General features: G+C 41.0%; 1 protein-coding gene across 10 annotated transcripts in view; it reads left to right on the plus strand.

Annotated features, from left to right (window-relative positions):
• The window catches only part of PHACTR2 (phosphatase and actin regulator 2), a 261,006-nt gene that overhangs the window by 185,375 nt on the left and 53,375 nt on the right, over window positions 1–22,256 (plus strand). For 6 of the 10 annotated variants that reach the window (XM_073894028.1, XM_073894027.1, XM_025866252.1 and 3 more), the window contains exons 3-5: window positions 9,586–9,666; window positions 14,874–15,032; window positions 20,748–20,984. In XM_073894028.1, coding sequence (XP_073750129.1) covers window positions 9,586–9,666; window positions 14,874–15,032; window positions 20,748–20,984 — 477 coding nt within the window. The remainder of the gene's footprint in view (window positions 1–9,585; window positions 9,667–14,873; window positions 15,033–20,747; window positions 20,985–22,256) is intronic. The other 4 variants (XM_025866238.2, XM_025866245.1, XM_073894031.1 and 1 more) reach the window with 2 other exon arrangements.

Here is a 22,256-nt window from a genome sequence, read left to right on the forward strand (position 1 = left end):
TTCCTGGTCCATTTTCTATTTTCTAGCTTTGGCAAGAAGAATGATGAGACCTTGTTACCACCTTAATAATCAGAAATTTGGAAACAGAGAGTAGACAGGGAGACTCCTGAGAGGGAGCATTATGTCCCAGTGGAAACTTAGCATTGCTGTGAAACTTTAAACATTATAGTTTTAATTACAGTGAAAAGCCCCCAATATTTTTTCGTGTTTTGTCTTGGAAAATAAAAACTTTAGTAGAATCATTCTTGGTCCTCTCACTGCAGGGTCAATCAGGTACAACGCTATTACAATACCATTGACTGTATTCCCTATGCTGTACGTTTCACCCCTGTGACTTACTCATTCTGTAACTGGAAACCTGTATCTTCCACTTCCTTTCACCATTTAGCCCAGCCTCCTACCCCTACCTATCTGGTAACCACCAATTTGTTCTCTGTGTTTATGGGTCTGTTTCTGCTTTCTTTGTTCTTTTGTTTGTTTTGTTTTTTAGATTCCACATAGAAGTGAAATCATACAGTATTTGTTTGTCTCTGTCTGACTTATTTCACTTAGCATAATACGCCCCCCACCCCGGTCTGTCCATGTTGTTATAAATGGCAAGATCGAATCCTTTTTTATGGCTGAATAATATTCCATGTGTGTGTATGTGCATGCACATAGAACACCTTTATCCATTCATCTCTCAATGGACACTTAGGTTGTTCAAGAAAACAAATCTTTAGGGGTGCGTGGGTGTCTCAGTTGGTTGATTTTGGCTCAGGTCATGATCTTGGGTTGTGAGATCAAGCCCCACATCAGGCTCTGCACTTCACACTCAGCACAAGGTTCAGCTTGTGATTCTCTCTTCCTCTTCCTCCTTCCTCTGTCCCTCCCCTCACTTATTCTCTCTCTCTCTCAAATAAATAAATCTTACAGAAAAAAAAGAAAACAAATTTTAATCACTTTAAGAAACGTAGTCTAATGAGATATGTATATGAAGGTAGTAAACCTAGATATGCAGAAATGCCCACTCAATCTTATTACTAACTCTGACAGGTTATTCACACCTATTGGTTTGAATTGGTGATGTTTTATGACGTATTGTTTCTAAATTCACTAAATAAAAACAGGCTTTTAAAGATTACACGTTAATGCCTTCAAAAACTTTTGGCCTAAGGTATGGATAATTTCAGATGCCTTTAATCCTGCACAGTTGAATTTGATGTTTAAATAAGTGAGACTGTCTTAATTTAGGATAACTTAGTGTCACTAAGGTCTCTTTCACAGCGACTCTTACCTGCCATTTGGCTGTCTGATCAGAGGTAAAATGAGATAGGATCTCATCTCAATCGACGTTGCTGAGTCCCTGAAATGTGTAAAATTGTCTTGAAACAGATCACGGAGAAGGGCCTCAGAATTAGAAGTTTGGGCTCTCTAAGAACTTCTCTAATGGGTATTGTTTATGATCTCCTAGTTTGCAAAACCTCTTCCATGTAGGGCAGCGATTTTTTTTAAATTTTATTTTATTATGTTATATTAATCACCATACGTTACCTCATTAGTTTTTGGTGTAGTGTTCCATGATTCATTGTTTGTGCATAACACCCAGTGCTCCACGCAGAACGTGCCCTCTTTAATACCCATCGCCAGACTGACCCATCCCCCCACCCCCCCTCCCCTCTAGAACCCTCAGCTTGTTTCTCAGAGTCCATTTTATATCAAGTCTCTAGCTTGTTCTTAGTGTGAAGTTAGAATTAATTGCTCTAAGGATGATTCTCATTATCTTTGTTTCAAGCTTCTGCCCCTTTTGTGGTCTCACCCTGTTTTGGGTTTACTATCTTTTAATGTGAAGAAACAAGAAATGGAAACACACAGGATGCATCCAGAAGCACCTGTCTCGAACATTTGTGTTTGTCATGTGTTTTGAGAGTCACACTGGAAGAAAGACAAGCAGGGTTTCACGTAGCTCTCAGATCCTGGCCTCTGATTGCTCTCCTGAGATTACTTGTACTTCCTGGCCAATCTGGGATTGGGGACTTGCGCATTGTTCTAGTCCTAAACCTTATCCTTTGGGAATAAAATCCCCAAGTCCCTTGAGTTGACTTGCCATGGCTATTCCCAGCTTGCCCTCTCAGGAAACAGCCATGATTTTAGCTGCTGCTGTGTTCACAAGGCAAAGATCATCATCTCTTCTCTCCCCAGCCTGGCCTTTGTCTGTCACCCTGTTACCTGAAATTTTAAAAGTACTACATACAGTGTTCAGTGAAAACGCATAGTGCTGAACAACTGGTTTTTGTTTCTTTGTTTGTTTTAAAGATTTTATTTATTTATTTGAGATAGAGCAAGAGCCAGTGAGAGAGAGAGCAAGAGAGCACGAGTCGGGGGGGGCAGGGGGAGAGGGAGAAGCAGGCTCCCCACTGAGCAGGGAGCCTGATGTGGGGCTCCATCCTAGGACCTTGGGATCATGACCTGAGCCAAAGGCAGATGCTTAACCAACTGAGCCACCTGGGCGCCCCGGGCTGAACAATTTGTAAAATAGCATACCTTGGGTGTAAAAAAGAGAATAATTAAAATGAGTATTTGGATTTGCCTAAGAAAGTCTGGAAGGGCACAGGAGACACTAAGAAAAGTGGTTATTTGCATATGGAGTACAGGTGAGGTTCAGTTTGAATAGGTGGGGGATAGGGTGAAAGTGAGAGCTTTTACTGTACCCTTTTATAATTTGTACTATGAGGATGTACTACCATCTAAAAATTGCTCATTTAAAATTAAATTTAAAAAGTGTTTCTACCTCATGTCTTGAAGGGAAATTGGAAAGCATTATACCTGTCGTGGGAAAGTTGAAATCTTTGTTATTATCAACTCAGTCTAAAGAATGCAAGCAGTAGGCTTTTGGCTAGACACATTTGGGTTCAACCAGATTCTGAGTATGTGATTGGAAAATGTGTTTCACCTCTGTGAGTCTTGATATCCTTATCTATTCGAGGGAACTAAAAAGAATTGTTTAGCCTGTCTTTCAGGAATACTGGGAAGCGTGAGGAGAAAATAAATATAAAAATGCTACCTAAGCATCAAGTAAATGGATGATTACTATCAGGTTTCTGAAGGAAGTTGTGACACTGATTTCCCAAGAGGAGGAGGGGACATAGATCTCACCATCTTCCTCTTTTTTAAGGTCTGGTCAAGTTTCAAACTCTTGGGGGATAAGAAGTTCGTGTAGTTCTTTCATATTTCTGCCTTGAAAATCTAGAGGATCTTTGGCCTCTGCTGGAAGAAAATTCACGTTAAAGAAGCATCTGTGAAACACTTTTTTTGGCTCTTTAAAAGTAAAACCTCCTTACTGCCAATGAATAATAATAGACTTAGGCAAATGGAGAATTTATTGGTTCATGCAAGTAAAAAGCCCTGGGCCAAACAGCCTTTAGTTTTGGTTGGATCCAGGTGCTTCAAAGCTAATATTAGGAATGTGTCTCCTTCTTTGAGCCTATGTTCCTCAGTATTGGCTTTTTTACTTTTTTTTTTTTTTTAAGTTAGACTTTCCTTTTATGGAGGCAAAATGACTACTTGCAGCTCTAGGCCCATATGTGGCTAGTTTTAATAGATACAAAAGAAAGAGAAAGCCTTCTTTTCCCTGTTGTTCGGGAAATTCTTGGGCTGGTTGTCATTGGTGCAACTTGGGCACAGCCCCTCTCTGAACCAGTCATGAAGGCCAGGAAAGTATCAGGCTCTGACTGGATAAGCCTGGGAGCCCTAGAGCCCGGCGTTGGCGTTAGCTTCACACAAATGGCATGGACTGAACGAGGAGGAAGGTGGTTCCTCAAAGGCTCACTATCAGGAAGACTGTTTCTAAAATGAGAAAATAGAAAAGATTAGAAAATTAGAAAAGTGTGCTAGACATGCCTTCCCTCCGTCCCTTCAAAAAACAAAACCAAAAACAACGTAATATATTATTTGGGGCATGATGGGGCCTATGACATTTCTCATAGGGCTTCAAGTCATGTGAACATGCAACTACGTACACATGTAGCAATGAGGAAGAAGTGCTGTAACAGAAATAATAGTAATTAACATTTATTCAGGGCTTTCTAGATTCTGGCTCCTGGTCTAAGCACTTTAGCTTTTTAACTCCGAAAGATCTCCAAAAGAACCAGAAAAGGTAGCAGTTGTTCTCCCGTTTTAAAGATTTTATTTATTTATGTATTTATGTATTTATGTATTTATTTATTTGTCAGAGAGAGAGAGAGAGCACAAGCAGGGGGAGCGGCACACAGAGGGAGAAACAGGCTTCCCCCTGAGCAAGAAGCCTGATGCGGGACTTGATCCCAGGACTCTGGGATCATGACCTGAGCTGAAGGCAGATGCTTAACCGACTGAGCCACCCACTTGTCCCAGTTCCCCCATTTTGTAGATGAAAAAGTTGAGGCACAGAGAAGTTACTTTATAGTACGCTAGGAACACCGTTATTACTGATTAGCCACCCAGAATGGTGACATTGTCCTGCAGGGGGCGCTGTCTGAAGAGGTCTTGGGATTATAGGAGGATTTCACCAGAGACGGGGAGAGGGCAAAGGTGTGATTCTAGGAGAAAGAAACACTAAAAGAATGTACAGGAAGTGTTTAGGAAATGGTGAGAAGTAAGAGTAAGGTTGGGCTTTAACTCTGGGCTTGTGGAAAAGGATGAACAAGAGGGAGGGGGAGAATGGTCCACTGGGACCAGTTGTAAAGCCTGGCCATGGCTCCGAGGGGTTGGGCTTTTTCCGTAGTCTGTTGGATTTTTAAGTAGGGGAGAGACATGGATTAAATGAAAATGGCCAGACCCCTGAGTATTTTTAGTGGGGGATGTTGGCTTTATTTCTCTGCCTTATGTTCTTGAGCTGTTTTGGAAGTTTTTGCAAATGTCCCGTTGGGTGGCATTTTGGTGGTGGTTTCTTTAAAGGACTTTGCTACGCTTTAGTGAAGGGTTTTTTAAAAGGGAGCCCGTTTTTTGACATTCTGTTTTCTGTAACTGCTATTGAGGAGAGGTAAAGCAAAGCCGGGCTCTTGTAGAACACTTGCAACCCAAGACAAGCAGGTCTCTGTTTCTGTCACAGTTGTACAGTAAGGCCATTCAGTCCTCAGAACCAAGAAGATAACACGGTGCACTTATTTAATAGTCTAATTGCTCTTCTGTTTTGTTCCGTCATTAAATGGTGTTAGAATTGAGAATTAGGACTCTCTTTCCTCGCCAAAAGAAAACACAAGTGGCTTGTTGACTGCAAGATTTACTCTCACAGATCCTTCCAGAGTAATATAAAATCCTGGCCGTGCCTCCATAGCAAGGAGGTGGCATATGCCCCGGCCTCCTCTCCTGAATGCAGGCTCCATGCCCAGAAGGACATCATAAATCATTTAAAATTTATGATGAGCCCAGTCGTGTGTTACACCCTGTTAGTTGGCTGCCATCTGTCCTCTGCACACTATAGCCTTCCTTCTTCAGAGCACAGAGACTTTTTCAGATGAGCCACAGGACAGAGAGCTCAGGATTTTCCCTTTGGCGGGCCCAGCCAAAAAGTAGAGGGGGCAGAAAACAGAAGACGCCTGTTCATAGAGTCTTGCCACAGGCCTCGCTTGCTTTCTCCTAGGCTGGAGGTGGAGAAGGGGCAGAAAACAAGACCGTTAGCATTATCAGCCTGTTTTCTCTTACTCATTTATGCAGCAAATGCACATATTTTCTGAGTTCTAACAACCTGCAAGGCACTGTTGGGAAAACCTGCAACTGTTGGGAAAACGGCAGTAAACAAAACAAGGGTTTTGGTTCTCATCTAGACCATACTTAAGGAGTAGGTGCCATTTCAGGAGGGGATGACGTATTTTGCAGGATAAGATGGATAAAGATGAGAAAAGGAACAAGCTATTCTACACTGGGTGTGTGAGGAAGGGATTTCTAATAAGGTGACCTTTGAGCAGAGACTTGAAGGAAGTGATGGACTGAGCTGTGTGGGGGTCCGGGAAAATCCCATCCTGGTAAGGACAGAGGCCACCAGGCAGGGGCTTGCCACGTGTGTCAGGTGACAGGCAGCAGGGCTGGAGGGGCTGGAACAGAGAGAGCCAGGAGGGAGCCATCAGGGAAGGACTCCATGGTGGGGGGCATCCTGCGGGGGGCAGCCTTCGGGGGTCATTGTAGAGACCATGCCAAGGAGTAGAGATAGTATTCAAAGCCAGATGGACAGCCATTGGACGCTTTTGGAAAGATCGGTCCTTTTCAAATATTTGAAAAGCCAGAGTATAAGCATGAGAGCAGGAAAATGGGGGCACAGGGTGTCCTTCACTTCTCAGAAAAATGTGTGCTGTTGTAATCACAAGGGAACTGTCAGAACTTTAACTCCCCCAGTCCAGGGAGCAGGGAGCAAAACAGAAATCATGGGTTTGCTTGATCTCCGTGTAAAAACCACACATGCTTTTTTTGATAGGGATAAAAGTGAGCCCCCATGAGCTATTTACTCAACTGGGAACAATACTTCTCCTGGAGACACCTGGCTACTGCGTCCAGTGATCTGTGCCCCTGCTAACTCTCTTCCCCAGCAGTACTTGCGAGGGAGGCAGGCCCTCAACATTGCTGTTGTTGCACTGATTAGTGTGAACTTCAGGGTCAAAGAGCAGCTGGTTGGATACTCGACATCAGATTCTAGGAGGCTTCAATAACCCGCTTTGCTCTCAGTGAACACAGAACTAACTCGTACACTGTTTCCCTATCACAAATGACTTACTTTACTCTAGAGCTATAGGGACCATGGGCTTGATTAACTGCCGAGGTCATGGGGAGTGTGGTTCTGACTCCTTATGAGGAATACTTTCCTAAGAATGAGGGTGACAGATGTCTGGAGGAGGCCGTCCTGCCTCTGAATGTTTTCAAGCAGGTGAGCACATCTCAGGAATGTTCCTGAAATGACTCCTGCTTTGTGCGGCCCTGTTGGACGAGAATGACCTCTCCAATTCATTCCAGTGCAGAACACTTCCAAGCCTATGAAAAAGTGTCCAGTGAATGTGCTCTGCAAACATACAGACACTATGTAAACATGAGGCAAATATTTTAAAAGATGAAGAGTGTGATACTTGTTCTTCTGGGAGAGCGGTGGTTGGAACTTGGTGCCCGAGCAACATACTTTCCATGCTCAGTCGCCTGCAGTTTGTTCTCATTGGCCCACTACACAGTTATCTGCACTGTGTGTTAAAAACCTGCTCAGCCAGAGACCAAACAAATCGCCAGGGCATTTTCCTATCAGGGCCCGTTTATAAAAGGTAGAGCAAAGAACAAAGCTGTGGGGTTTGATTCCTGGCCGGAAGCCAAGCTGCGTCCTCAGAGCTCCAGAATTTACAAGGAAGAAAGAGGAGGGATTTATTAACTGAGATTAAGTTAGACTTAAAGCGACAGAAAGCTTAAAACTAAAACTGAATCATCCTCTGGGATCCATACTGGAAAGGCAGAAACAAAAATGAGATATGTTCTGGGCTCTCAGACGATTTTTTTTTAGTGCAAGAGTGAAAGCTTTTAAAGACGCCCAAAGCAGAGATTACGGAATGGCCTTGATTAATGAGAGAGGATCACACACCATTGGAGGTGGATGAGGTGTCCTTCAGTGACTATTGAATGCAGTGGTCAGGGTCCATCTGAGCCAATATATCCATTGGATCCAATATATCCAATCATATATTCGGACAGTGTTCGCAGCACCCCTACTGTGTCGTTAGGGGTGTTGTTTGGCTCCCTGTGCTGACAGGAGTTCTCTTCTCTTTGACAAAAGCTTGAACAAATCGAAGCTATCCTGAAATAACAGCTCTCTTTTTACCTAAAAGAACAGCTCCAGCTGGCCCCCCACACCCAGTTAACTTTGTCCATTGAAATCACCAGCGTTTAATGAGCTGTGGTTACTTGCTTCTGGAAGGAGGGTGGAGTGGGGGGTGGGTGGCAATCTAAAGGAAGAGGGGAAGGTTCTGTGTGTGTGTCCATTTGAACCAACAAGGTGTTAATTATCATTCTTGTGACCATTTGTTCATCCACTCGTTCATTTATTCATTTTCTTGTTTGTTCCATTCTGAGTCTCTCCACAAAACGTGTTTGGCAAAACTGAGAGCAAAGGGCATGTATACTAGAAATTAAATACAAATGAAGTCAGGTCTCTAAGAAGGAGGAAACAGATTTCATCCATGAATCGTCATATGAAATCTGTGTTAAAATCAAGTGTTACTCTGACCTCTGGCAACCAGGATAAAAGGGGAATACACAATTACTAGTTGTCAGAAAAGGAAAGAAATAGTTCAGTTTCTTCAAGAGAGGCTAAGTGTTGGTACTCCGGGGCTCATGCCATTGCTGAAGACTTTCAGGGGCTTCATACAAAGCTCTCAGCCCAAGGCACACCCCTCTCTCCCCCTCTCTGTCTTCAGAGTCCTTCCTTCAGACCACCTGGAGCACCCCCAAAAAACATGTCCTTAGTGTTATTACGAGCCCCGTCTATATGTGTTAGGGCAGGACTTGGGGTAATGGATCTTGAAATGATGTTGTTCATGTGGCTGTAGGATTTGCAAATTCTGAGACCAGAAATAGGAATTTTGGGGAGAATCAGAATCCAGTCCTGCTGTGGCTACCTGGTCTCCACCAATGTGCCTTTCCTTCTCTCTAAAGAGCCCTAGGCCCTTTCTGTGGCCCGGTTCTGCTGTGTCAAGGTGCTTTTTCGAACAGGTCATCTAGAGGGAAGAGAATTCTCCAGAACACACTTCGGACAGTGTTGGCTCAGAGGATTAGTAGATGATACTAATTTTACACACCATCTTGGCACCTCAAAGTGAGGAGTAGAGTTAGACATGCAGGGTTCAGGAAACCAATACTATATACACATAAGGTGAATACGAAGTCCCACCCTAACCTCCTGAACTCCACTCTGAAGTTGTAGCAGGAATTTAAATTCTTCCAGAAGAGGGAAGAGGCATTGTTGAGATTCCCATCCCTTGACGTGCCTTTGAAAGCATGAATTGACCCCATCCTCCTGACTTGGGATTTGTCAGGGGATATACCGGAACATGCTAGACCTTTTGAGTATGGCAAGGGAAAGAGTTACAGAGATCTGATGTGTTGGACTTTTGTGATAGATGGTGTGAGAGAGAAAACACTGGAAAAGTAGTCCCTTTTCTCTGGGATCCAGATGAGTTACCTGACTATCTACTGAACGTTTGTTTGTCTGTTTGGTTTTCATGTAAACATACGTATCCTTTGTGTACATTGCATATTCATTGAAGCCTATGTTTTAGAATGCCTTAAAAAAAGGAATATTTTGAAGTGAGAAGTAGCCTTTGTGCTCTATAGCTGATATGGATAATGTGTCTGGTTTCTTGGGCAAACATCATCATTTGAAGGACCAGGCACAGCAGCTGGGTTTCAGAGCACAGGCTACAGTCCTTTGCCCTTGTCCTAATTATATTTGCTCCAACCACGTATTTTGCTAGACAACTCAAAAAACTGGGCGTTGAGCCCTCAGGTGAACAGAATAAATATGCTCAATTCTACTTGGAATGTTTTTCATAATTATTTTAAGCAATGACTTGATTCTTACTTATGCTTATTCTTTTTTAAAAGTATTAGAAAGGAAGATATCCACAAGACAAAGTAGAGAGGAGCTGATAAGAAGGGGCGTTCTTAAGGAGTTGCCTGATCAAGGTGAGGAAATTAATCATACATTTAAAGTAACTTGATCCTTTATTCTTTGGTCTTTCTTTCATTTTCTTTTAAAATTTAAGATGATCATGGTCTTTGGGAGATAAAGCAGTGAGTACAGCACTCTGAGAATCTTGCTTTAATTCAGAATACCTTTATGGGCTGCAGAGAATCTAAGGTATTCTAGAAAAGAAATTCAGTGACCTTCACTGAATTCAGTCCTTCACTGTATGTCACTAACCCTAAAGCTCTACAAAGGTACTCAGCTAAAGATACAGATAAGATACAAATGTTTATATGACTCCTGTTCTTGAGCTTCAGTCTTTCTATACAAGTTAACTCAGTTGTTTGAGTAAAGGCAATGTTGTAGCTTGGCTCCTGCCTTTTGGTTTCTTAAGCCTACCAGTAAAAGAAAAGGGAGAGAAAAGAAATAGTAAATGTATCTTTTGTTCTTACTCTATAATACAATCAAATGTACAATCAATAAGGCACAAATGGACAAATTAAATTAATCCGCTTTATGCATTCTCTCAAGTAATTTTCCTAGTATTGTTCTCTTTTCATTTCTTTGAATCTAATTGTCTTTCACCTTTTCACTAACAATTATTATTTCTAAGTATTTTGTTTTCCCTGTCCCTAATCTTCTTCCCCTTTTTTTCTCTATCCTCCCAAGGGGGAATCTTGCTCAAAAAGACTAGGCTTAGATAGAAACCAAGATAGACCCTCAGAAGAAGACACCAAGATTGGTTATTTCTCCAAATAAGTAATACCAAATAATTTTCATTGCTCCCCCTACTCTTAAAACTATAGGAAATTTTTGTTGCAAAATTGTTGATTTACCTCATGCCTTCCCTTGCCCCACCCCCTGGACATATACTGGGATAAAATAGTATTACTGTACTTTTATGGGAACAAAAAAAGTGCTATTAATTTGGAATTAAATCACAGAATTCTGGTAAATGTTCTTTGCAAAGAACATCTTTTGGAATTCACTATTTATAAATCCAAATGACACACTTTTTCCGACATCTGAATAATTCTAGAGTGGAGCTAGGAAATTCTTTACTATTTTACTGCTGTTTCAAAGAATATAGGGATTTCTAGAGTGAATAATGCCATTTTTCTTGAGCCCTCAAGATTCAGGCGTTTTATTTCAATCTCTGACCGATCACATTTTTCTCATTCTGTTTTATGAATGAACTTTATGTCTTCTTTAATTTTCTATTACCATGAAGCTATTTATTTCCTATCTGGGACTTTTAAAGATAAAAAAAATGCATACCCCTAACTTTTTGTTCCTGGAAGGCGGGCTTGCAGTATCAAAATTAGTCTCCCCTCTAATCTCTCTAGAGGCAGGAGAGAAATTACAGATCCACTGAGCAATCACCTTTCTGAGCTATCACCTTCCTGGACTGGGCCAGCACAATTGTTTGGTATCATTTATTTGGAAATTGTGTAAAGAAAGGAAAAATGCAAAAATTTATGACTGAAATTGCTAATGAGTATGAAAGATAGAGATTTAGAGACCCCTTTTTATCTGATTAAAAATTATAGCTAGAAACGAGTTTATTTTTTCTAAAAACAAGTGGCAGTGGTCAACTTAAATGCTTAGTGTTGATTGGTTTTTGTTCTGCCTAATCTGTTAAACTATTTACTTGATGGGTTATAATTTCCGATACTTACTTCCCAGAATTCTGACTCTAGTTGACCTTTTGGTAACCTCCGCAGACTGAACATTAAAAGTTTTTTAAAACATAAAAGAATGAAACAATCTTTCACCTAAACATAATGTAATATTTAATGTTTGGGAAGTCCTAAATTACTGAATTTTACTTTCTGCCTTTTTCATGGTTCCTATATGGAACTATAGAAATGATCTAATCCTTGAAAGTTCCTGGTGATGCCTCTTGTAAATAGAGTCTTTCCCCTTTTCAGCCAAGGGCTGGAGAAAATAGTTTTCTGTCATTTCTCCAGAAACAATTATCTTGAGAATTTCAGTCTGTTTTCAGCCCTAGCCAGAGACTGGAAGCTGCTGTGCTTGGTGACCACCTCCTGTCTTCTGCCAGTGAAGATTCATTCTTTGCCTCGATCTTCCTGACCTTGCCTTAGCTCTTGACAGTTATTATCAATTATGCCCTTTATTCAGGGAGCCAGATAGACTCTTTCGATCCCTCCAGCTTCCCTGGGTCTGACCTCATCTCATCCCACCCCATACCCTCACTCCCAGCTTTTATTATTATTATTCCTTTTAGATGATCTTTTTTACACTAACCTCTAACTTCCATCTAAAAGTTCAACAATTGATCTTCTCCCCTGAGATTTCCCAGGAAATCTAGTCCAAGGTCATTCCTTATTTTCTGCTTCTTTCCTTCCATCTTTTCCCTTAGCTTTAGCATGAGGGCATGGAGATGTTCCTGCCTGCCATGCAGCCTCCTTTCTCTCTCTTCCACGGTGTACTAGTTTTAACCTTCTGATGAGTCACTCACCGTTTGGTCACACACAACTTTCTCCTCATCTCTGTTTCTCTGTTAACTATATCCCAGATACACTCGTTTGGCCAGAAAGAGGGAAAGCCCCCAGACACTCTCCTGCTCCTTGTTTCACCACTGATGTCTGTGTGCTTCATCTCTTGTTCACTTGAAGCTTACAGCCTTTTCTGAGCTGTCTTTTTCCTCTGCATACAAGGGCTCCTATTACTTATGACATCAGCATCTTCCCCTCCTCTCCTTTGCTGGCAGGTATGTGTGCATTTCACTCACATACACAAACTGAATGCACCCCCACTGGCTGACACACACATTGTGACACACAGAAATGCTCACATACATACATACACTCACATATTTAATCACTAACAAAACACATGTCCCCTCTCATTCAGATATGCTTCTAAATTCACTTTTATACACAGACATAGATGTATGGACATGCACACATTGACATATTTATTCTTTCACCAAAATATGCTCAACTAATTCAGTCATATGAAAGGGCTCATACTGTTTTATGAATGAACTTTATGTCTTCTTTAATTTTCTATTACCATGAAGCTATTTATTTCCTATCTGGAACTTTTAAAGATAAAAAAAAATTAACATCCCTAACTTTTTGTTCGTGGAAGGCGGGCTTGCAGTATCAAAATTAGTCTCCCCTCTAATCTCTCTGGAGGCAGGAGAGAAATTGTAGATCCACTGAGCAATCACCTTCCTGGACCAGAAGGAAGGGCTCAACTTGTTTTAACTCTACCATTATGCACAAAACTAGAAAACCTTTTCAGTGCACACACCAATTAATTATTAATGACTTCAGTTCTACTCTGTTTGATGTTTGAATTTATATTTATCACATATTGGTCTCTTTTTCCTACCTTACTTTCATAGGCACTAGCTTTATTTCAGACCTCAAAGTAAGTATCTTTCCACATTGTTGACTCTATTATGTGAAAATCCAATTTCTTACTGCACCACGAGTATTTAATTTTCTCTCTAGCTTTTTTTGTTCTAGATTTTAAAATCAATTTTTTAACCTACTAAAGAATTTTAGCATAATAAGGGTTAAAATATAATTAAGTTTTCGCTAACATGACTTAAGCATATTTTTGTTACCAATTAAAGGCCGAGTAGTCAAAGATTAATTTATATTTGGGTGCCTAAAAATTGAGGGTTTTTTTATATAAAGAAGTGGTTTTCTATTTTGTTTGGAATTTTCCATTCTTAACATTAGTTTTTAATTTTCCTGTGTCTAATATCTGGACATTACATTGTGTCTCCCCTCCCTTGTTTTTAATAGTGAATTCCTTGGTATCTAATAATAAGAATTAAGAATCATTTGATTTCCCTTTGGTTTGACCTATACTCTTTAAAAAGTATTGCCTTAATTTTATTGAAATAGTTAAGATTTATTTGCAGTGGCATTGCCCTCAATTATCATCTATTTTACTTGTATACAGGAATCAGATTATAGGTACTTGGAAGTTATATGGCTTAGCAATGATTGCTTTTTCATTTTGAGCATGACAAAATTCCATGATATGTATTTTTCTTATTAAAATGTCATGCCTGTTTTTATGGACAAGGCTAATGGATTTTATGTTGAGCCAAAGCAGTTCAATCATATTTAATGAAAATTTGAGAGATGATCTCTGTTTTACTTGTAATGATTGCCAAAGTAAGATTAATCAAAAACTGAATAAAAAGAGCTCTAATCATGCATTTCTTGAACTTTGCAAAGTCAAAAACTTCAACTCATTGTTATTATTATTATTATTTTTACATTGGTAGCAAAGCCTCTTAAAATGTTCCAGTTATGATCTAGGGTTAGTCTTTTCAAACATCACTGAATTAAGAGTTTATGCAAAAAATCTCATTCACTTTAGAAACTTCTAGAAATTATGAAACTTCACGGATTAGGTTTAGTTATTTCTGATTTAGATAACATATTAGAAATTTTATTTTCACTTGTGTTTTTTTTAAAGTTCCTCTGTAATTATTTTTCTTCACATTTTTTTCCCTAATATTTTCAAATTATAATTAGGCCACATTAAAGGCTTTTGGTCTGTTATATGTAACAATTACCTGAGTACATTTTAATATTTCCATCAATAAATAAGAAAACGAAAATAGAATTAGCCTCGCTACCACCTTTCCCTGAATACAGAGTGGTAGTTATATTCTTATGTAAAGTTAACATTATCACAGATGCAATCATGTGAGGCAGAGATGGTTGTAAATTTTCATATTCTCCCTCTAATCTTTTGTATGTATAATTACACTTCATGTTATTTGTGTATTTATATTCACCTTATGTTTTTAGTGCTTGTTAAAAATGTTTATTCCATTTTCCAGATTTCTCCTTTTACCGTTCAGTTTGTGAATAACAGAGACTCCTAAGTACTGACTTCAACAAAGCCTAAGTACAGAAGAGAAGGGCTCTGTTGCCCAGGGATGTTGTATAATTAGGATAATAATTCCCACTGTCCCAAAAGGGCAAGCAGATATCCCCTCCATTGATGCTTTGCCCCAAGACTAAGGATTTTCTAGCTTTTTCTTTGGAATGAATTATTTGGTAAAACATGGTGAAATGATGCAGGATGTATCCGGTTCCCAGGGTCTGAAAACACGAACCCAAACCCTACAGTCCTAGTAACTGGAAAACTGGGTTTTAAGAAAGCCATCAAGTTAGACATCTAGGTGTTTCTTTCCCCATTATAGATGGAGATGTAACAGTTAACTTTGAAAATTCAAACGGGCACATGATACCCATCGGAGAGGAATCTACCCGAGAGGAAAATGTAGTAAAATCTGAAGAAGGTAATGGCTCTGTAGCTGAAAAGTCACCACCTCTGGAGGAAAAGGCAGAAGATAAGAAAGGTAAAATCAAGAGAAACTCCATATTCTTTTACTTCAATACAGCTCAACGTTGAGACTCAGGTCTTAGGCTCCAAATAGTGACTCTTAAGACCAGTTAGGGAGGAGGTTTGCAAATACAAAGAAGAGAGAAATTACGACGAGTGAAGAGAAATGGGATGGTTTTCTCAGGTAGATGCATACATTTTGTAAGCACATCATTTAATTTTTTACTTGGGAGCATTAATTAACAGTAATAAGCAGATCGCCTCTTCAGTCATTAGAGCTCTCTGGGAATATTATCCTTTCCTCGGGAGCTTTCCCTCAGTATTTTCTCTTATTTTTAGAAAAAATGCTATCAGTCTGAATATCTTCTTCTACTAGTTAGAAGTAATCTTTGTGAGCATGTCAGTGTGGAGGGATGGAGGAGTATCAAAACCAAGATGGCTCTTTCTTGCCCAGCATCATCTCTCCAATAGTGGGAACTTAGCTGGTGGCATCCATACACCCAATGGTGTAGGTTCTAGTCCAGGTTCTAGACATTTCTGAGAGAGACCCAAGAATAGTTCCCAGAGATGCTGGGGACTTTGGTTGACCACAGCCTCAGCTTCATGATTTGCCTGTGCAATTGGAAATTTCAAAATACACCAGGGGCAATTATGCCCTTCCCTGAAGGCTTCTTAAAAGACCTTGGTTTCTAGAGTGAATATGCTATGGTCGATTAAGGTACCTGCAAAATCTGTGTCTATCAAGGACCCCTCAAAACATTTCACAAGTTCCTGGTCACTGACTGACTGATTGATTACCTCTCCCTAAGACTTCTATCATGTGCAGGAACCTCCAAGCCTTGTACTTATGCAAATCAGAACTGAAACCCCCACAAAGTAAGGATTTGTTGGGAGATTCTAGATGATTCCATGCAGCCTAGAAATGAATCCTCAGGAAGCAGACTATTTCCTGTCCTGTAATGTCTGCCTCTGAGTTGAGTGGCAAAAATTTGTCAGACCTAGCTTAAGTTCTGTAGGCATTGTGAAAATTCTTAGAAACTAAGCAGACTTCTCTTCCTCTGTTCTTGACCCAAATCCTCTAAAGACAAAGAAAACAAAAGAGCACTTGACAGACATTATAACTTAAAATCATCTTCTCTGGAAGTCCATAACCCCTTATTTGCATGTAAATTAGCCTGTAAAAACTTCAGAAGCCTCTATGAAATCTGTTAGAAATTTATTATTTTGCTTTATTTATTCAATATTAAGTATAGTATTCATGAGGCTTTACTTAGTCTTGTTCTATTGAAGGACTCCTGTTAAACTTACAAATACCGATTACAAGAAATTAGCTAATATTTTTAATGATCATATTCCTGGAACATAAAGAGAAAATAGACCTAAATAGATTCCAGTGGGATTAATTTGAAAGTATTCATGCAAGTAGTGGTTTTTTGTTTTTTGTTTTTTTTTAAGTCCAACTATCCTGTCTCACCCAACTGTTAAATTTCAGATCCATCTGTGGTTTGTCCCTGGTACGGCCTTTTCACATTCAAGAATCACACCCTTCCTTACATAATAGTGCCATCATTACTGCTTGCCTGGTCCATGTGGGATGTCCATCAGTGGTCTGGCCAAGCTTCAGAGGACGTGTTTCCCTTATCAACTTAATAAAAAGTTGCTGACAGTTCTATGTTAATGAAACCAGCAGGCCTTGATGTTCTAAAAGGATGGCAGACCTCATAGTCCTAGGTCCATGGATATTTGAGAGGTGTTTTTGTTTTCTTATTCTTTACTTAGAATTAGTACATTCAGTTCTTTTTGGTCAAACAAGGTCTAAGATAGCATCTTGCTTGGCTGGTCTGTACATCAAGAGATGGAAATGCTGGACATGCTGCCATACCACCAATAAGGCAGCAAAGCTTCCCTCTTGCTGTGTGGATGGTACGCCTGCCGGAGCCACACTGAAAGTGAGGGAAGGCATTTGGTATGGAAGCCACTTCCTGAGAGTCAAAAGAATGTCACTCATAACTCACACCGTACACAATGTTAAACATAAGATAACCTCATAGACAAAGATAGCCACTTACTTCTCTGGGAAGACACCGTTTAATTCCAAAAAACAGCCCAAGATTCACTTTTGCTTCTGCTCCGTTCATGGTTTCACTAGCATGCAAATCCACAATCCCATGTTCTTAATTGACCCTTCGGGTGTTCTTAATTCCCTTTCAGGGGGGTGAAATGCTCCTTTTCCTTTCACATTAAGCCAATTTATCCGAGTGTTATTTCATCTATTAATTGTTTATATTTGCAAAACCGTGCCACATGCCCTTAAGCCCCCAAATGCTTGTATCTCTTTGTAAGATAATATGTCAGTACTTTAATTATTGAAACATCGGTGTCAAAGAAAATAGAACAAATGGCAAATGCCCTTACACTGCACAGTGTGTAGGTTCCACCCGTGACTCTTGGGTGTTCCTGGGGCTCTGTATGGCACTGGACTCCAGAGTTGGTACAGTGGTCCAGGACCTCCTCTGCCTAACACTGGAGACTTTTCCCTAAAACCTTTAGGGCTTTCAGTCTCCCACTATTCCTTCTCAGTGAGTGCCTTTAAATATATAAGAAAAACCAATCTTCAATCTGTTATACATATATTGGTATTAAATATAAGAAATCTGAAAATGATTTGATATTCTATCTGTTGTGGTGTTGTAGAGAGCTTTCCATGAAGTAACAAGGGACCTACACGCATTTGTTCCACAAATAATAATGAAGGTCTCCCATGGGTAGGGCTTTGCTGGGGCCAGGAGAAGAGTGGTGAGTCAGAAATGGTCTGACTCCAAGCAGATCATGGCTTACGGGAGCCCAGCATGCAAACAGGTGATCACCAAGCAAGATAGAAAGTACTCTGGAAGGCCTGAGCACATGGAACTAGGGGAGCTTGCAGTGGGGACCAGATTTCGTTCTTAGATATTTCCAAACTGAGATCTGAAGGAGACAAGGAGGTAGTCAGGTGAAGGAGGGGAATTGGGGCAGAGGTGTTTTCTTGGCAAAGCGAGGGTCACGCGCTGTTCTCAGGTTTGTTCTAAAAGTGTTGACCTGATGGAAGGAGCCATAGTATAATAAACAGCTATCCTCCAGACATATTGTTTTAAAACATAGTATCTGTATCAACCCAGAATGAATAGGCACCCCTTCCTTAACCTTCTCTTGAAAAGATAATACTCCTGTACACCATGAGTTTATATCATGTCTTCGGATCCTATGGTAATAAAAAATATCAAGACTTCATTCATTACCTCTCAGATACAAGTAGAGAGTTTGTTTTCTACCAACGTGGGGTTAATAACTATCAGCCAGTCACATTCATTGAATAGACCTCCTGTTTAAAGCATTGTGTTTAATGGGATTTTAGACATTTAGACAAAAGGAATTTATAATTTAGTCAGAAGAGTGTACTGTTGGCACACAGGGACACACCGCTCCCTTAGGGTTCTCCGCAGAGTAGACGTAAGTATCGGCTATATGGCAGGCACGCACACAGCATTGACAGAGGTCGCAGAGGTTGGAGGTGTGGATGGTGCTCGTCCACAAACGCCAAGAGCTTGCACACAGCATGTTCACTTTTCACCTAGTTGGGATTGTCACTCCCAACTGTCATAGAGTGAACATCTCCTCCCTCCCAAACCCAGAAACTGCATTCTGGGGGATGCAGCTTGAGAATTTGAAACTTTAGACAGAAAGAAGAAAGATCTCAGTGATAGGCCTGTGAGGACAGGCTAAGACCCGCAGCATGAAAGAGAATTGAGGTTCCCAGTGTTGCAGATGAGTCTGATGGGCTCTCACCATGGACAGTATCATCGGACTTCATCTCTGTGCATTGTGCAACTGTCTAATTTTACAAAGAGTCACATAAAGAGGTATTTAAAGAGCAGACCTATGCCCCATGTCAAAAGACTGACAAGTCAACAAAGGTTTATATGTTTTATGTTAAAATGAAATGATTTACCTGCAGCATCAACTTGTATTGTCCTCGAACCTAACTGACGTTTGTGACTCAGTGGCCTTCTGGTTCAGACTAGGGAGGTTGGGAGAGTCACCACTCAGTTAAAAAGACACAATATGCAAACAGAAAGGCACACATACAAAGTAGCCTCCGGCAAATATTAAACAAGCAGCTCAGACCATAAATATCAGTAAGTTTAAGGGCAGGAGGGGACGGTGGTGGGCTTCATGGCTGGGGGAAGAGAAAAGAAAAGCTTTATTGATTGCCTACTGTAACTTGAATCATTCGTATGGTAGTTATCTATGTAGCTTGAGGGGATATAGTAAAAAAAAAAAGGCAGTTCTCACTTTGCACTCACTAGTATGAGGAAGAAGAAAACAGAAGAAATAATAATAAAATGGGATGCATTCTAATATTAAAACCCTTTCTGGTCATTCAGTAATGGGAGGATATATCCAGTAGGGGCTTATTAGTCTTTTTTTTTTTTTAAGATTTTATTTATTTATTTGACAGAGAGAGACGCAGCTAGAGAGGGAACACAAGCAGAGGGAGTGGGAGAGGGAGAAGCAGGCTTCCCGCCAAGAAGGGAGCCCGATGTGGGGCTGGATCCCGGGACCTGGGATCATGACCTGAGCTGAAGGCAGATGCTTAACAACTGAGCCACCAGGAGCCCCGAGGCTTATTAGTCTTGTCTTAACACTGTCCGATGTTTTTTTTTATTGTGCTCCATTGTTAAAGAAATGCTGCTTAGCTCTTTGGACCAGAACTGTATTTTAATTTATTTTAATTTCGATTAGCCACCATTAGAAATAATACGGATGTGAGTACATGAGTGAACATTCAGCGTCTCCGCTTTCCATAACGAGAGACAGACTGTTTCTCCTCCAGTTAGGCTAAAATCTTGTGAAAGGCTTCTGTTCTTGGGTATGAATTTTTTTTTTAATGAATTTCAACCCTTGTCTTTTCAAAATTGTTACTTGTGTTTACATTGCAAAACAAATGTGATATTTTGGGGGATTCTGCACCCTCTGTACCTGGAGTTGTGACATTGTTTGGAAAAGGTCAGAGGAAGTTACTGGAAAACAGGAAGCTGCCCTTGTGCACTGTGAGAGCCTGAGAAAATTTTCATAGTAGAAAATAGTTTATTCGGCAATGCACTGTGCTTCCTGGAAAAGAGTCTACAGAGTCTCCCTGAGCATAGAAAATGATTGATTTTTGACCATAATTTGAGACAGAGCTCAAATCCCTTTCCTGTTGGTGGGGCTTGAGTTCTCTCCTGAGAGAAAGTCCCTGCACTCACAGTAATGGTAGTCCAGTCACCACCTCGCTGTCAGGCCTCACAGCATTGTGTGCAGTGCACTGACCTGCCACTCTCAGCGCCCTTCAGTTTTGTTAAATTTAAATGTAGCACCCCTGCCCAGATCCTTATCCAGCAGTCGCTGGTTCATGGCTGGTGTCGGCCCCTGACGGCGGACACTGACACTCGTCCTCAATGTAACTTCATCAAAGTAACTCGTGCGACCCTGTTTGATCGCAGGAATGATTCATGTACCCAGACAGTGCACCCCGCTTTGGCCTTCAGCCTGTGCACCTTTGATCCTCTTGGCCTCTGGTATGGCCCTCCTGGCTGGTTCCGAAGGGCTGAGCAGCCACGTGCTTGTATCACTGTCGCCATACGTCTTGCTCCTTCTATTTATATGGTGTGTGTCTGTATCAGTCTGCTTCTGTTCACTTTCTCATTTGTAGAGAACACTGAAAACCACTCTGCAACACCAGCAGCTCCTGTTCCGTCTCCAGCTCTTCCTAAGCCTAAACCCAAACCTAAGCCCAAAAAAACACCTGTGCCTCCAAAAGGGGCTGCTGCCGGGGCAAGCCCCAAGGGCGACGAAGTGCCTCCTATTAAAAAAATTACCAAGGCTCCTGGTAAGCAGGCCCCCATCCCTCCACCCAAGCCAACGAGCCGAAACACGACCCGAGAGGCTGGTGAGTATGCCCCCTGGGGGCTGGAGTCTAGGGTGTTTGGCCCTGGGGTGGGGCTCATTGCTTTTTCTAGGAACGGTGGCCTTTCTGGTATCTGGTGTCTTAGAATGTAACACCAGTGGATTTCACTTTGCCATAGAGAATACCCAGGAGATTCCTTTGTTGTTGCCTCTACCAAAGGAAAGTCAACCAGTTGATTAGTTGACCTCACTAGTTTTTGGGTGAATAGACCTCTTTCATTCCAAGTATCCACTATCTGTGTAAGAACCAGTAGAAGGATTCAGAGTGTAGTGTGCTTGATGAATGCCGGTGATCTGATATCACATTATTTACACATCGCCTGGCTTTCTGCCTATTTGAGTTCATGGGTGGCTCCTTGGCTTGGATTTTCCTTTAAAATGTATATGATCTTATATGCATATATCTTATGTCACATATAATTTTATATGCATATAAGAATATGACACGTCTTTGACATTTTTGCTGGAGCTTAGTATCTTAAATCTATCCACAGATGTAGTCATTTCTCTACTGGCAAATGACAAAGAGTTCATGTCCCTCAGTCCAGCTCCACCCCACCACTCTCTACTGGAATCACAGCTTTTTCATCCGAGTTGAGAGTCACATGCTCAGTGTTCACTGTCCACCCTCATCCCCAGACTTCCGTGTGTTAGAAGGAATAGCATTCTACAGGTGTAGTTACAATCACTATTGCACATCACCACGGGTGGTTTGGGCAACCTACAAACAACGTGTAATGTCTGCCCAGCGTTCCTTTCAAATCAGTTATGCTTAATGCAGAGTGGAGCTCCCAGTCTTCTAGTCAAGTGGCATAAAGAAGGCTACCATGTCGTCCAGCTGCAAAAAGGACAGTAATCAAAGTATACCTGCTGAATGGCTTTTTCCGCTAACGCATAAACATTCTCCTGTGGTATAGCAAACCTTATTTTCCTCAAAGTCAGTTACTTTCTTGCAGTTGGCTCCCAGGCTATGCCTCCATGTTGATCTTTTTCCCTCCATCATTTATACCCGTACTGCAAAGAGAATGGCTTACTTGACAGTATAGCAGAACTCCAAATACAAATAGATGTTTCTCTACCTGTGCTCCTCTCTTTGGCCTTTGACCTCAAGAGTCTGGGTGTCTTCTAATAAGCTCTGAAAGCAAATGTCTCAGAATGCTCTGCTTACGGTGCCGACGGGCCATTTCCTCAGGTACCAACTGCCCTGTGTCCATTCTTGTTGGCATTGCTCTGGTTCCCAGATTGCCTAGCAAAC

This window comes from Callorhinus ursinus, unplaced genomic scaffold (assembly GCF_003265705.2).
Source record: "Callorhinus ursinus isolate GAN/ISIS: 27379988/994484 unplaced genomic scaffold, GSC_fseal_2.0 scaffold6, whole genome shotgun sequence".
In the NCBI taxonomy this organism is placed as follows: Eukaryota; Metazoa; Chordata; class Mammalia; order Carnivora; family Otariidae; genus Callorhinus; species Callorhinus ursinus.